The sequence below is a fragment of the Acinonyx jubatus genome, chromosome E1, assembly GCF_027475565.1.
Source record: "Acinonyx jubatus isolate Ajub_Pintada_27869175 chromosome E1, VMU_Ajub_asm_v1.0, whole genome shotgun sequence".
In the NCBI taxonomy this organism is placed as follows: domain Eukaryota; kingdom Metazoa; phylum Chordata; class Mammalia; order Carnivora; family Felidae; genus Acinonyx; species Acinonyx jubatus.
The window spans coordinates 35,534,650-35,551,465 of NC_069397.1; the positions used below are offsets into that span (position 1 = coordinate 35,534,650).

At 48.1% G+C, this 16,816-nt stretch overlaps 1 protein-coding gene across 1 annotated transcript in view; it reads right to left on the minus strand.

The window, feature by feature from the left end:
* The window catches only part of B4GALNT2 (beta-1,4-N-acetyl-galactosaminyltransferase 2), a 65,664-nt gene extending 49,920 nt beyond the window's left edge, over positions 1–15,744 (minus strand). The window contains exons 1-2 of the mRNA XM_053211842.1: positions 15,694–15,744; positions 15,444–15,530 (exon numbers count right to left, since the gene is read on the minus strand). Coding sequence (XP_053067817.1) covers positions 15,444–15,530; positions 15,694–15,744 — 138 coding nt within the window. The remainder of the gene's footprint in view (positions 1–15,443; positions 15,531–15,693) is intronic.
* Positions 15,745–16,816: the final 1,072 nt, after the last annotated feature.

Genomic DNA, 16,816 nt, shown 5'->3' on the forward strand with positions numbered 1-16,816 from the left:
CTGGGCCATCAATCCTCTCCTGCCTTCAGACTCGGACTCAGACCAGAACTCCCGCCCTCTTCTACCCTGGTTCTCAGGCCTTCAGACTTGGACTGGAACTATCCCCTCAGCTCTCCTGGGTTTCCAGCTTGCCGGCTGCACAGATCTTACACTTCTCAGCATCACTGTTCACATGAAAGGGGCATCTGGATGGCTCAGTCGGTTAAGCGTCCGACTAGTCTTTGCAGTCCGTGGGTTCGAGCCCCACGTCGGGCTCCGTGCTGACAGCTCAGAGCCTGGAGCCTGCTTCAGATTCTGGGTCTCCCTCTGTCTGCTCCTCCCCTGCTCGTGCTCTCTGTCTCTGTCTGTCTGTCTCTCAAAAATAAATAAACATTAAAAAAAATAATCACCTGAGACAACTCCTTATAATAAGTCTATCTGCAGAGAGGGCACCTGGGTGGCTCAGTCGGTTAAGCATCCGACTTCAGCTCAGGTCATGATCTCACTGTTCGTAGGTTCGAGCCCCACATCGGGCTCTCTGCTGTCAGCACAGAACCCGGCTTCGGATCCTCTGTGCCCACATCTCCCTGCTCCTCCCTCTCTCTCCCTCTCTCTCCCTCTCTCTCTCAAAAATAAACATTAAAAAAAATAAGTCTATCTACAGATATATATATATATATATATGTATATATATATATATATATATGTATATATATATATATATATATATATAGCTTATTGGGGGTTTTTTGTTTTGTTTTTTGTTTGTTTATTTCTGCTTTTCTGGTGAGCCCTTGACTATTACAGAGTCCTGGCTTGGAACATCCACTCTTAGGAAGCAGATTTAAAACATGGGTACTCCTCTCTCCGCACCAGACTCTGCTCCACAGCTTGGCCTGGGGCTGGGAAGGAGCTTGGAGGAAGTGACACCGGTAAATGACACAGGTAGCACCTGCCCCTCTCTCCCCATTAGAGGAGCCACACTGCCTTAGTCTTTCTGCCGTGAAGAGAGCCGGTAGCAAGGACAGTGAAGGAGGAAAACAGCGTGAGTTCGGATCCTCAGTGACACTGGTGAGTCACTGAAACCTCCAAGGAGCAGGTGCCCCGGCTTCTGGTAAAGCTGTAACCTTTCCTCAAGCCTCGCTGCTTAAATTCTTTGAGCCGGGCGTTAATTGTGGCTGAAGAAACCCTTATATCTTCATCTTGCTACGACCCTGGAGTTTGCCCAACGCTTGGCTTCACGCTTCGAGGTGACACCCTAGACCCGGAGTAAAGGGCAAAGAGGCACTTAGGAAAGTCCACAGTTGCCGGCTGGAGCTATTGGCATCGGCAGAGCGGGGATGGCAGGCCCCTAAGCCAAGAAGCAAGGGACCCGCTCCTGAGTGAGGCCCCCGCTGTGTCCTTCTGTGTGTGTCCTTGAGCAGGTCACTTCGCCCCTTGGGTCTCAGCTTCTACTCCCTCCTCTTGCCTCATAACTTCCCGACAGCATGTTGAGACCCTGAGAGTCTCCACGGTCTCCTCCCACCAACGCCAGGATTAGGATAAAGAATGAATTTTCGTTCACATACGTATGAACTGTTTGCAGGTGACTCAAAGGTAAAAAGTGGGGCCAACACCCGAGGTGTCAGAAACAAGACCGGAGGAAACCTGGCTCTATGTAGTAACGACTGAGCCCGTTCTGATAAGATCGGCAGGGGTAAGGGTCCAGAGGGTAAATGCGCTCAGATCCAAACCACTGATGCTCCGTTCAGGGGCTCAGAGCTTAACCACACCGGCTGTGAACAAGATGGGGGAGTTGGTATCATCTCCCCTGCAGCAGGAATCAAGGGTGAGACGTGGTGGGGTCCTTCCTCCTACCTTAGGGGAAAGTCTCCACTTGTTCCCTGGGTCCTTCCCGGCCCCCCTTCTCAGGACCTTGCCCTACCAATCGTCCTCCTCTACCCCTGTACCTTCACCTTCTCCCTCTCTACTGGACGCTGACAGGTAATATTTAAACATGTCCATGCTTCTCTCTTTAGGTATTTATCCAAGGGATACAGGTGTGCTGTCTCGAAGGGGCACATGCCCCCCCATGTTGATAGCAGCGCTATCGACAATAGCCAAAGTATGGAAAGAGCCCAAATGTCCATCGATGGATGAATGGATAAAGAAGATGTATACACACACACACACACACACACACACACACACAATGGAGTATTACTCGGCAATCAAGAAGAACGAAATCTTGCCATTTGCAACTACGTGGATGGAACCGTAGGGTATTATGCTAAGCGAAATTCGTCAGAGAAAGACAAAAATCATAGGACTTCACTCATATGAGGACTTTAAGAGACAAAACAGAGGAACATAAGGGAAGGGAAACAAAAATCATATAAAAACAGGGAGGGGGACAAAACAGAAGAGACTCATAAATATGGAGAACAAACTGAGGGTTGCTGGAGAGGTTGTGGGAGGGGAGATGGGCTAAATGGGTAAGGGGCACTAAGGAATCTACTCCTGAAATCATTGTTGCACCAGACGCTAACTTGGAGGTAAAATAAAATATGAAATTAAAAAAAAAAAAAAAAAACATAAACAGGAAAACGAAATTCTCCCCAGTTTTTTCTTAAAAAAAAAACAAAAACAAAAAAAAACCCTCTTCTTCTTCCCTTTGCAGTCAGACTTCAGATTTCCCTAAAGAGTTGTCTGCACTCAATCCCCTGCCCCCAATCCCTCCACCTGCCACCCTGCCTCAGTGTCTCCAGTGTGGATTCTACCCCATACTGTCACAGAAATTGCTTCTGCTAAGATCCCCAGTGACCTTCACGTTGCTACACTTTAAGTCTTTGTCCTTCTCATGCTCTCAGCAGTGTCCTCGGTCTAGAAAGTGGGACTAGATATACCTCTATAAGCCTAACTGGTGATGAACAGACCACACAGTAGATCGCGTGATTCTTCTCAATTATTCACCTTTCCTTGTCTCGGTGCCCTTAGTGATGTGACTATAGCTCCTCTCACAAAGGTGGAGTATCTTCCCCACTCTGCTGTGTTGGGATTGGCCAGCGGGGTAGGGGCAAAAGTGACGCTGTGCATGATTGGCCAGCAGGGTAGGGGCAAAAGTGACGCTGTGCATGATTGGCCAGCGGGGTAGGGGCAAAAGTGACGCTGTGCATGAATGATCCCGGGACTTGAGACCCATTGTATGTTCCTACCCAGATTGTTGGGCTGCTACCATTGTCATGAGAAAAAGATGCCCTTGTTCCGGAAAGATGAGAGCTACGTGAGCAGAGCTCCTCCAGCTGACCCGCTGACCTGTGAGCATGAGTGTGAAAATGAATGCTCACCATGTTATGCTATTGAGTTTGGGCCTGTTTGTTACGCAGCACTGTTGTAGCAATAACAGCCTGATACACTGTGTCCTCTCCATAAGCCTCAAAATTTGTCAGTGTCGGGGCACCTGGGTGGCTCAGTTTGGTTAAGCTTCCGACTTCAGCTCAGGTCATATCATGGTTCGGGGGTTCAAGCCCCACATTGGGCTCTGTGCTGACAGCTTGGAACCCGGAGCCTATAGATTTTGACCTAAGCCATTTTTCTCCAAACAACCAATCTCGGGGCGCCTGGGTGGCTCAGTCGGTTAACCATCCGACTTCAGCTCGGGTCATGATCTCGCGGTCCGTGAGTTCAGGCCCCGCATCAGGCTCTGTGCTGACTGCTCAGAGCCTGGAGCCTGTTTCAGATTCTGTGTCTCCCTCTCTCTCTGACCCTCCCCGTTCATGCTCTGTCTCTCTCTGTCTCAAAAATAAATAAACGTTAAAAAAAATTTTTTTTTAAAAAAAGAACCAATCTCATTTAGGACAAAATTACTTTCTTTACTTTCAATAAAAATGCATCCCCACTCCTTATATCTTCCTTATATATCTCCTGCTTTTCTACATACAGTTATTTTCCTTATTTCCATCAGTCTTAATTACATTTAGCAAAATTTTAGTGTATTAGGAGAAACGGCGAGAGAGTGTCAGAGTCCCCTTCGTCAGGGATGGCCTGTGTTTTCTCCAGCAACCTAGGTTAGGTGTTGGAACACTTCTATACGTATTGATCGGGGCTGTCTGAAAATTTGTTCAGGTCCTTTTTTTATTTGTTTAAGATCTTTCAAGGAAAATGAAACCTTTATGGGGCCAAATGTACCATGAGGCATTTTAGTCAATGGATACATTGAATGTGACTTCCTTTTAGGGGAAAGGTTTTTTTTAATCCCTGGCAATCTTGGATATGGAGGGCAGGAGGGTCTAACAGGTGGCTTTTCCTGAGAAGAGGCTTCAGGGGGCAAGTCTATAAGTGGTTGCCTTTTTTGGCCACTTTGAGGGGCCAGGAGGTTGGCACGTAACTTACAACTCTTGCATAAGTCTGCCTGGTCCTGTAAAGCAAGGAACACCTGCCTATAAGGAACTTCTGACCGTTTACTTTCTTTTTTACAGCACAGATCTAACTGTGAGAGACTACTGTCATGTCACCTAGCTCAGGCAGGGCTGGAACATGTGTATTTCATCCTCCTTTTTCTCCAAACTCGCTGCCTCTTTCTCAGCCTCCCGCTTGCAGCCACAGTCTGCCTCCCTGAAGGTCCCCTCTCACTCCCTGCCTTCCCCTATTTCTTTCTCCCCCTGGAACACGGCCCCCAACTGCCTTTAGGGAACAGGGCCGATGACCGGCCTGGCTTCTTCAAGCTGATAAAGGGACGGGGTTGGGGGTACGGCAGTCAGAGTCCACCCAAGGGTCGGTTGAGTGGTTTAAGGTATAATTTTATGGGAAGGCTGGCAGGCAGGAAGCGGCATAAACATCAGCAGACATAAAGAGAAAAACACACACTAAAGGTGATATTGACCAACAAGATGGCATGTCTAAGATAATGTCCCCAGGTTCCAAACCAGTTCAGCAATCCAGGAGAGACACTAACTTTCTCCAAGGGTGCCCGAATGTCATCTATTCGTTGTGAGACTCTGCGAGAATTATTAGTCGTATTGAAACAACGTATGTGAGGGAATTTCTCATAACCCAGGGGATGGAGGAGCATAGAAGACGTGAGGTGCCCTCAAGAAGGCTGGTGATGGATAAAAGGCCAGAGGATAGAGAAAGGGGTCTGCCGGTCCTAAAGCCTGTTGGCTCAGATAGATGAACAGACGCAGAATTTTTTTCTTTTTTCTTCTCTTCTCTCTTTTTTTTTTTTTTCCAGTCCCGGCAACGATTTTAATCAGGTTTTTCTGGTTAAACGTGAATAGCAATATGGCATGCGTTCCGGGTGTGTAAATGAGCGATCTTTATTGGGCCAAGAGCATTTTTTTTAAGCAGCGCCCTGCGCACTCCCAATCAGCCATTTCAAGGGACCCTTCAGCGGGGTCCCAGGGGCATTGCTGATAAATTCTGCAAAGCAGTTGGGTTCAATCTGTGTCTGGGACCTTACAACCCGACGAGTGCAAAAGCACATGGAGTTGTTCCTTGCGTACATTCTGTTTGGATGGTGAAACTCCCGTGACAGGCGAACAGGAAAACAAAAGTGAAAGAAAACAAGAAGACGAGGGCTTCTGCACGCCTGACTGGAACAGGAAAGACTGGGGGTATTTTTCTCGTCTCGTCGTGGGCAGGACCGTCCTTTTCCCGTTTCTAGGCTTGAGAGCGAGGTTCGCAGCCGGGAGCCAGTCAATTCTGCAGGGTCCCTGTTCGGGCACCACTTGCAGCCGAAGGAAAAGTTCTCCGACGCTTGGACGGAGCGGACGTGCAGGGCTGTCTCGGCCAGCGAATAAGCCACAGCAGCCAAATGCACACGGTCTTTCTTTCGTGTTCGCCGGGTGTAAACATCAAAGAGTGCGAAAGCATGGGAGGGAAACATTAAGAGCCTCCGGACGTAGACCAAGCACACATCTGATGTTTACGGGGAAAGCACGCAGGGAAGATGTGCGGTTCCAAGGACTGCTGGGCTATCACAGTGGGGCTGGTCCCCAACTGGCTCTGGGAGGCTCTCGGGGCTCTGGCCCTCCTAGGGCTATCGCGTTCGACGGCCGCGAGACCAGAACATCGCTGACGTTTCAGCAATTACCCCGTTCACCTTCCCAGGCCTTACCATGCACTCTCTAGAAATAACTCCACGCAGAGCAAATACGGGGAGCGTGGTATTGAGTGAACCAGCCACAATTACCATCAAAGCGGGGTAGGAGGGTCTCGTCTGTGTTTAGAACCCTTCACCCAGTACCCAGGGGACCCCCCTTCTCCCCCGCACCCCGCCACCACCGGCTCCCAACTTCTGCTGTGCCAAGGCCCAGAATGACCTCCCCCTCCAAAGGACACCCTAATGGCCTTGTCCGCCTGTAATCTGACTCCCCCGAGAATACTACCCAGTTGTGTTCGTCCAGTAGCTAATTCGAAGGCCAGGTGGGCAGGTAATCCGTGTCTAGAACTTGTTTGCAGTTCACTGTGAGCGTACTTTTGACCTTTATACTTTATAAAGGGGTTTCATTCAACCGGGTGACCCTGTGTAAACCTCAGGGTACCTGATACAGTAGGGTTTAGTCGGGTGCTTGGTGGCACTGTTATAAGTCCTAGGTCTGGACGCAGCAAGACTAGAGGTGGTGAGCCTCAGTGGAGTTCTGCCTTGGCCTTCAGATTGAAGCATAGGTAAAGTTCTGGGAGCTTCTGACCACGCTCCTTCATCTAGCATAGATTCAGTAAACAAGGGACCGAGCTGCCCCGTTATTCAGTGTTGTAGAGACACTTAGCTTATATACACACGATCTCAGGAGCCCAAGTTCCTTCCAGCATTCGGGCACTTACAAGGATGCTGCTGGAACCCCAGCGAATCTGTCCACCTACCAGATGACAGGGAGGAGATACACTGAGTATCTGTGAGGAATTGAAATCCTCCCCAAGAGGGGCGCCTGGGTGGCTCAGTCGGTTGAGCGTCCGACTTCGGCTCAGGTCGTGACCTCACGGTTTGCGGGTTCAAGCCCTGCCCTGGGCTCTGTGCTGACAGCTCAGAGCCTGGAGCCTGCTTCCGGTTCTGCGTCTCTTTCTCTCTCTGCCCCTCTCCCACTCTCCATCTCTCTCGCGCAAAAAGAAATAAGCACTCAAAATATATTTTAAAAAATAAACATTAAAAACAGTTTTAATAAAAATAAAGGCAAAAAAAAAATCTTCTCCAAGAAATAGAGACTCTCAAAAGTGTGGCGGGAACAGCTTAGAAATCGTATTTAGCTTGTATAACAAGAAACCCAGAGGAAGGTCATCCAGAGCTGGGCTGGCGGCTTTACACCAGGGACCCAGGCTCGTGGATACCTCATTGGCCAGAATCAAGTCACATGACCGCCCCTACCTTAAGGTAGGCTGGGAAATGTGGTCCTCTGGCTGAACTTACTGACACCCTGAATATATCAAGAGCCTATGATGAAAAAAGAAAAGGAGAACGAGTATTGGAAGACACCCAGCAGTCCCTGCCATACCCAGAAATGACTTTGTCCCTTGGACTTGGGGTGCACACAACACGGAAGAGGTAGGAACCTACACTAATTTCCTCAATGGGAAATGCCTACTTGTTGCCCAAGGCAGGGCTTGAATTTTGACCTCACCCTTTTCCTGTAAAGCCAAGTATATAAATTTCCTTGATTAATAGACTAAGTTTGCAATGCACACCTGTCACAGCTCCTCACTGACAAACTAATATACAAAGGGTTTCAAAACAGGTAGTTCCTGAATAACTGCAAAAGAGGCAAGTATAAGAAGACTCCCTAGGGGCGCCTGGCTGGCCCAATCAGAAGAGTATACAACTCTTGATCTCCGGGGAGTGATTCAAGCCCCACACTGAGTGTAGACATTGCTAAAAATAAATAAATAAACTTAAAAAAAATTTTTTTTATTTCAGTCTTTATTTATTTGACAGAGAGAGAGGAGGGAGGGAGACACAGAATCCGAAGCAGGCTCCAGGCTCCGAGCTGTCAGCACAGAGCCTGACACGGGGCTCGAACCCACGAACCGTGAGATCATGACCTGAGCTGAAGTCAGACGCTTAACCGACTCAGCCACCCAGGGGCCCCCAAGTACTATAAAGCATAAAAAGAAACCCAGCACCATGAGAGACAGCAGATGCAACCAGTTGTGAACTAGAAAGAGGAAGACAACTTTTTAATTTAAAAAAAAAATTTTTTTTAAAGTAGGTTCCACACCCAATGTGGGGCTCGAACTCAACAACCCTAAGATCAAGAGTCACATGCTCTACTGACTGAGCAAACCAGGCAGCGCTAGAAATAGGAAGACAATTTAGAGCAGACTTTAAAATAAGTATCTTTGCATTTTTCAAAGAAAATAAAGAAGACATTGAATCCTTACGATAAAGCCAGAACATCATGAAAAAAACAACAGGCAGATTTGGAAACGATTCCAATAGAAAGTATAGGTGGGAAAAGGCACCAAAATGAAAGCCAGTGGAGAGAGAAAAACAATTTGGACTCAGCTGGAAAGAGATTCCATGAACTGGAGACTGAAGACAGACCTGAAGAAATTCCCGAAAATGCTGCATAGAGAGTTAAAGAACTTGGAAGAAACTGCAAAGCAGGTTCAGCGGCATGAGGGTTAAGGAAGAAAATCCAGAAGGCATCAAATGGGAATTCTATTAGAAAAGAATAGCAAAGGGGCGCCTGGGTGGCTCAGTCTGTTAAGCATCTAACTTCGGCTCAGGTCATGATATCACAGTTCATGAGTTCAAGCCCCGCGTCGGGCTCTGTGCTGACAGCTCAGAGCCTGGAGCCTGCTTCGGATTCTGTGTCTCCCTCTCTCTCTGCCCCTCCCCCATTCATGCTCTGTGTCTCTCTCAAAAACAAATTAAAAGGGGCGCCTGGGTGGCTCAGTTGGTTAAGCGTCCGACTTCGGCTCAGGTCATGATCTCGCAGTCCGGGAGTTCGAGCCCTGCGTCGGGCTCTGTGCTGACAGCTCAGAGCCTGGAGCCTGTTTCAGATTCTGTGTCTCCCTCTCTCTGACCCTCCCCTGTTCATGCTCTGTCTCTCCCTGTCTCAAAAATAAATAAAAAACGTTAAAAAAATTAAAAAAAAAAACAAATTAAAAAATAAAATAAAATATGTGCTTGAGTGAAGGAAAATATACCCAGAAGGAAGTTAGTGGAATGCAAAGAGATACAGTAAGATTAGAAACCAATAAAATAGGAGAACCTGGTTGGCTCAGTCGGTAGAGCATGTGACCCTTGGTCTCAAGGATGTGAGTTCAAGCCCCATGTTGGGCATAGGGCCTACTTAAAATTAAAATCAATAAAACAAATTTGTGTGTCTAGAAAATAATGAATGATATGTAAATATTTGTAAATTTAAATATCAGAAAGCAAGAGCATAAGATATGAAGAAGGAAAGTTTAGCATATAGTAAAAAAAAAAAAAGATGCTAAGACACTTGTCTTGCTCAAAAGGAGAGACATTTTGATGAGTCAACATTAGATTTTGGTGGAAAAAGAATAAGGATGGGGCACCTGGGTAGCTGAGTTGGTTAAGCTTCCAACTCTCGATTTTGGTTCAGGTCATGATCTCACGGTTTGTGAGTTCGAGCCCCGCGTCGGGCTCTGTGCTGACAGCTCAGAGCCTGGAGCCTGCTTTGAATTGCGTGCCTCCCTCTCTCTCTGCTGCCCCTCCCCCACTTGTGCCTTGTCTCTCTCTCTCAAAAATAAATAAACGTTTAAAAAAAAATTTTTTTAAAGAAAAACAAGACAGATCAGCCTTGGTAATGGGAGCCCTTGCATAGCTGCATCCCTGCCATTATGTCTATTCTGCTCATGGGCCCACTGGTGAGCACTACAGTGGGGAGGGGGAGGATGGAAGGACAGAGGCTGCCTGACATCCACTGAATGACTTAGCGTATCCACCTGGCTGCTGAGCGCCTCTGGGGCGGATGCTCTCTGATGGTTATTGATGGAAAACACAAACCTAAGCACACTAATGCCTGCCCCCGTGGATCCATGCACATGTGACTTCTCCAGACCTCCTCTCTCGGGCCTTTCAACTCCGCTCCTTCCGAGCCCAGGACCATTCAGCTGAGAGAGCCAGTCTTCATTAATCAGAAGCTCACGTGTGTCTTAACCTCTGACCACTTTTCCACCCATACTAATTTAATGACTATGTGAGGACTCAGGAAAAAACTAGGATGCTGCCATGAAGCTACAGCCTGTATCAGTTAGCGGTTGCTGCATAACAAACAGCTCCAAATTGTAATGGCTTCAAACAGTAAACATTTCTATTTCTCATGATATTGTGGGTTGATTGGGCAGCTCTTCTGGTCTGGACTGGGGCTGGATGATCTAAGAGAGCTAAGAGAGCTTCACCTGCATGCCTGATCACTGGCAGGCTGAGTGGTCTAAGGAATCCTTGGCTGCAACTGCTGCTTTCTGCTCCATCTGGTCTGTCAGTTTCCAGCAGTTTTCTTCCCGTATGGCAGAGGGTTCCTGAGTTCAGCGAGAGCCGGCCAACCCTCCTCAAGTCTCTCCTTTCATCACTTTGGCTGATGTACCATTGCCTAGAGAAAGGCACCTGGCTAAGAGCAGATGAGAAGGGAGAGAAAAAGACTCTATCTCTTGAAGCGAGGGTAGTCACAATGCAAAGGGGCGTGCCTACAGCCACTGATGGAATTTGTGGTCATTACCACAAGGCTTTAGCACAAAGACTAAACCAAGGGGATGGCTGTCACACCCTTTTTTCAGCTGCTGAAAGGATTCAGCTGGTGCCTGTAGATGCATTCAGCTAGACAAAAGAGTTCCTAGAATGATTAACCATAAACCCACAGAAGCCTGATAGCTGCTCAGCTGCTCTTAAGTATCTGAAATTAAGTCTAGAGAGAAATGCAGGCAAGAATTGTGGGTGGGGCGCCTGGGTGGCTCAGGCAGGTTAAGCATTGGACTCAGGGTTTTGGCTGAGGTCCTGATCCACTCTTGGTTTGGTTTTGGCAAGATCACACATGATCTTGCAGTTTTGGTTTGTGGGTTTGAGCCCAGCGTCCGGCTCTGCCTGCTGGCGGCACAGAGCCTGCTTGGGATTCTCTCTCTCTCTCCCTCCCCCCGCCCCTCCCCGATTCGTGTTGTCTGGCTCTCTCAAAATAAATAAACTTAAAAAAAAATAAAAGATGGAGCGCCTGGGTGGCCCAGTCGGTTAAGTGTCCGACTCTTGGTTTCGGCTCAGGTCATGATCCCACAGTTGGTGGGTTTGAGCCCCGCATCGGGCTCTGTGCTGGCAGTGGGGAACCTGCTTGGGATTCTTTCTCTCCCTCTCTCCGCCCTTCCCCCCCTGCTCATGCTGTCTTTGTCTCTCTCAAAAGAAATAAATAAAAAAAAAAAAAAAGAAGAATTACGGGCATTGCTTTTGATCCATGAAGTTGTCTGAAATGAAAGACCTAGAAAATATCCAGTTTTGAGAGAACTACGTTGGCAGACCATCCCCCACTCGGACTGAAAGGTTCTGGAGATACAAAAGGACCTCTGTGCCCCCAATTTTCTACAGACAGAAAGGCGGCTAAGAAAGCTTCCCCACCAACACAGAGGGCATATTTTCAATGCCCTCTTGCAATGTGACCAAGGAGGAAGGCGAGAAAGGAAGGACCTGGTGAGTATTGAGGGGGATCTAACAGGAAGGATGCTCAGGTAGTAAATGCTCCACTGAGGTTCTTTGCTACACTCCTTGTATTTGTCTTCTTAGGACCTTTTAACACAGTTGACCGTTCCGTCTTTCCAGGAATCTAGCCCTCTTTGGGCTTCTACTGAGCCACATTCTTCAGATTTCCCTCCTACATCCCTGCCAGTTGCTTTCTAGTCTCCTTTCCTGGCTCTTCTGCTCAAAGCACCTTCAAGGTCATTCCTGAGAGTCCTCTCTCCAGCTATACAGGACCCAACACCATGGCATTGAAGACCATCTCTGGGCCGGCGACCATCAAATAAATCTCTGTCTCGGCCATTTCCCTACACTCCAGACTCCCCAGTGTTCTGCAATCCGGTTCTGATGCTAACCCCCCGGAGTTAGCGCACACATTCCACAGGTTTAAAAGCACAGTCGCCAAAACCTTCGCTTCACAAGCCAAATTCAGGGGTACCCAGACCACCCACACTCTGACCAACTGGGTACACATTCAGGGGTTACCATTGCCCCCCTCTTTCAGATTTGATAATTTGCTAGAATGACTCACAAAATTCAGGAAACTCTATACTTCTTATCACAGTTTTGTTACAGAGGATGCAAATCAGAACCAGTCAAATGGAAAGACACACAGTGAGGGGCTTGGAAAGGTCTAAATTGCGGAATTTCTTCATCCTCTCCCCACGGAATCAGGACACTACCCTCTCAGCACGTTAATGTGTTGACCAACCAGAAAGTTCAATGAGCCCTGGGTATGCAGAATTTTCACTGAGGTCTTATTACATAGGTAGGATGGATTGATACATTAATCATGTGGCTGAATTCATGATTTGGCCTCCCCTGCCTGGAGGTGAAGCTCAAAATTCCAACCCTCTAATCCCATTTGCTCTTTCTAGCCAGCCCCCATCTGAGTCATCTTGATGTGAAATATTGGGGTCCAGGAGTGAACAGTTAAGAAAAAATTCTTTTGGGGCGCCCGGGTGGCTCTGTCGGTTGAGCGTCTGACTTTGGCTCAGGTCATGATCTCGCGGTTTGTGAGTTCGAGCCCCGCGTCGGGCTCTGGGCTGACAGCTCAGAGCCTGGAGCCTGCTTCGGATTCTGTGTCTCCCTCTCTCTCCGCCCCTCCCCCACTTGCACTCTGTCTCTGTCTCTCTCTCAAAAATAAACAAAAAAAAAAAAAAAGAATTTTTTATTTAAAAAAAATTTTTTTTTACATTTTATTTATTTTTGAGAGACAGAAAGAGACAGAGCACAAGCGGGGGAGGGGCGGAGAGAGAGGGAGACACAGAATCCGAAGCAGGCTCCAGGCTCTGAGCTGTCAGCCCAGAGCCCGACGCGGGGCTCGAACTCACAAACCGCGAGATCATGACCTGAGCCAAAGTCAGAGCTCAACCGACAGAGCCACCCGGGCGCCCCAAGGGATTTTCATATGTTAAAGAAGACTTACAGCGTCCTGGAGGTGAGGCGAATGTCAGGTTGAGGTCGCCTTTTGCCTGGAGCAAAACATTAACACCCAGGCAGCTGAGTTCCTGGGGGAAGGTCACCCTGCCTGTCTCCAGTACTTGTCAAGGGCTGCAAGTTTCATTTTTTCTGTATTTCTTATGCCTTCGTTTTCCATGTCAATCTCACACTAACTCAGGAATGGCCCAGGACTCACAAAGAAAATCGCGTCACTTGGGAAATCCCAAGGACTTAGGGGATACCTCCCCGAAACCACAGCCAAAGACCAGCCAAATTCTTTATTCTACACCACTTGCACATCCAGCTATCTCCTTGACACAGCTAATTGCCTACTCGACATTCGAGAGTCTAGAAGGCATCGCAAGCTTCACACATTGAAAACAAATCTGAATTTTCCCCACACTGGATCGTCCCCCCAGTCTTCCTGGATTCAGGAAATGACATGCTCTTTCAACAAGGTTCTCGAGACAAAAATCTGGGGATCGTCCTTTATTCCTTCCTCCCCCTACTCCCTGGTATCTGACCTAGCAGCAAGTTCCAAGCCACATGACAGACCTGTTCACATCGCCTCATTGTCACAGGTGCTACTCTGGCCCACAACACCATCGCTTGTTTCCGGTCTGGTTTACGCAAGCGTGCCAGCCGGTCTCTTTGTGTCTTCTCCTGCTTTCCAGGCCATTCTTCACATCGCAGGGTGAATCAGGTGATGAGACTCCCCTGCTTGAAAACCGTCCAGTATCGGGGCGCCTGGGTGGCTGAGTCGGTTAAGCGTCTGACTTCAGCTCAGGTCACGATCTCGTGGTCCGGGAGTTCGAGCCCCGCGTCAGGCTCTGGGCTGATGGCTCGGAGCCTGGAGCCTGTTTCCGATTCTGTGTCTCCCTCTCTCTCTGACCCTCCCCCATTCATGCTCTGTCTCTGTCTCAAAAATAAATAAACGTTAAAAAAAAAAAAAAAAAAAACAACCGTCCAGTATCTCTCGCTGACTCGGAATGAGGCTTCCTACCATGGCCTGGGTGATCTGATCTCTGGCTGTTTCTCAGACTTCAGCTTCTATTTTCCCACCACCCTTACACCACTCCAGGCGCACAGGCCTTATCTCATGTTTTCAAGCACATCGAGTTCCTTTCCCCCTGCAGCCTTTATACCAGCTGTTCCCCGGCCTGGAATATTCTTCTTCCAGGTCACACAGCTGCCCCTTTCTGGTCACTCAGGCCTCAATTTAATGTCACCTCCCAGGACGTGCGGGTACTCTTGATATTAATGTGTTTCCCTAATCATACCCTGTTCATTTTTGGATAGCACTTATCACTACCGGATAGTTACTTCTTCTTCTTCTTCTTTTTTTTTTATGTTTTTATAGATTTTTGAGAAGAGAGAGACAAAGCATGAGCAGGGGAGGGGAAAGAGAAAGAGGGAGACACAGAATCAGAATCCGAAGCAGGCTCCAGGCTCTGAGCTGTCAGCACAGAGCCCGATGCGGGGCTCAAACTCACGGACTGTGAGATCATGACCTGAGCTGAAGTCAGACACTCAACCGACGGAGCCACCCAGGTGCCCCCCGGATATTTACGTCTTAATCACTTTCTTTGTTTATTACTTCCTCGCCTCCTGCAGAATGGGAGCATCAGGAGAGTGGAGATCTCATTTATTTTGCACTATCCTATGTCCTCAGTACCAATACAAAGGCTGGAACATAATAAGCATTCGATAAATGGGCGAAATTAGGTGAGTTATTCTCACCCAACTTGAGGCGGGGCTAGTTTGCCCGGAATAAGGGACGTTTTTGTTCTGGAACAACATATATTAATGTATTAATCGGCTAAGGCCATTATAACAAAATGCCATAAACCGGGTGTCCTAAAGAAAGTTCTTTTCTCACAGTTCTGGAGCCTGGAAGTGTGAGATCAGGGTACGAGGATAGTCAGGTTCCTGTGAGAGCTTTCGGCCTGGCTAGCAGACTGCTACTCTCTCACTGAGTGATCACATCACATCTCATTAGGGCACTAATCCCATCTTAAGGGCCCCTGTCTCATGACATCATCTAAACCTAATTACTTCCCCCCAAAGCCCCGGCTCCAAATACCATCACATTGGAGGTTAGGGCTTCCTTTTAGAGAGGACACAATTCAGTCCATAACTTTGCTTTTTTCTGTCCTCTTGTTTTCCTGCAATACCTGTGTATCTCACCGATATCTTGGTGGTTTGTGATCCCCCCAAAAAAGAATATTTTGGGCAACTGAGAAAGGACCTGGGTGTCTTGAACTTCTTTGATATTTACTTGGGTTTTCGTCCTCCAGCTGTCTTGTATCCTTTGTCATTATTCCACCCTATGTGAGCATACTTTGCGGAGTCCTTCCGATCTGACCTTGGGAATTGCTGCTTCTCCTTCCTGCCCAGCCACCTGTTTGGCCTCTTCCGCTTCTGTGAACTCCTTCCCGAAGGTCAGATGCGTCTAAGGGGACAGAGGGAGCGCGAGATGAGGCGGTGGGATTGTTCAGGCAGCGGTGCCGCGAGGCCCCCGTGGCCGCTGGAAGGAAGGGGCCAGGAATGGCTCTAGCAGCTGGAGGCCTCTGTGAGGCCAGAACGCCCTTCCACCTCCACATCCGGGTCCAAACCGAGGGCACACCCCAGAAGCCTCGGCTGCCTCGACGGCTCCCGCACGTCATTCTGTCGCCCTCGGCGAGGAGATCTGAAGCAGACAACCACCCGTGGGCACCAGAAGGCACCTACTCAAGTGACCACCTCCCAAGGGGAGGAGGCTGCGGGTTCTAGGACCCCCGTCCTCCGACTAGGGCCCATCCTTTGATGGCCTGTTGGAAGCCCCCAGAGAGGCCAGATGGAAAACTGAGCCCCTGAGAGTGAAGGAGGCAGCCGGTTCTCAGGGATTCAAGGGCGTGATGCTCTCCGCTTACGGATTAACCATCCCCGTCTTTCGCACGGAAGCCCCACCACCAAACAGGAAGAAAATGAGAGATAAACTTTCCAAATCATGATTTTGCAAATCATAGTATTCCCTATGTGTGAGTGGTTCTTAGTGAAGAATTTAAAAGAAAGAGAAAGTAGGCAAATCTATTGCTTAGGGTGAGCATTTAAATTTCTGATTATCCAAGGCCTCCCCTAACAACATGCATAACTGAGACTTGGCTAAAATAAACATCCCTGATGACTGTGCAAACAGTCATAGATGGATAGACGATTCTTAATGCCTAGCTTATAGCAACTTACGGACCAATCGAATTTTTTTTTATTTTTTTAATGTTTATTTGTGAGAGAGAGACAGAAACAGACAGCGTGTGAGCGGGGAAGGGGCAGAGAGAGAGGGAGCCATAGAACGTGAAGCAGGCTCCAGGCTCTGAGCTGTCAGCACAGAGCCTGACGCGGGGCTCGAACTCACAAATGGCGAGATCATGACCCGAACCAAAATCAGACTTAACCGACTGAGCCACCCAGGCGCCCCTGACCGATCTAATTTTTTATTAAAGGGGGAGATAGCATTTGTTTTTCTATCAAATTCCATTTGTTTCATTTCTTCCTTCCATTCTCCTAACTTCTGCTTTTTTAAATTTAATCTCTTCACAACTTCCACCAAAGACTAAATCTTGGCCCCTCTTCTAGAATCTTTGACACCTTTAACCCCCCAAACTACACCTGTTCTGTTCTATCTGCTCAGTTTCTAGACTTTTGTTCAAGGTGTGAGGAAGAAAATCCCATCCTGAGAAATGAAAAGCGAAGCATATT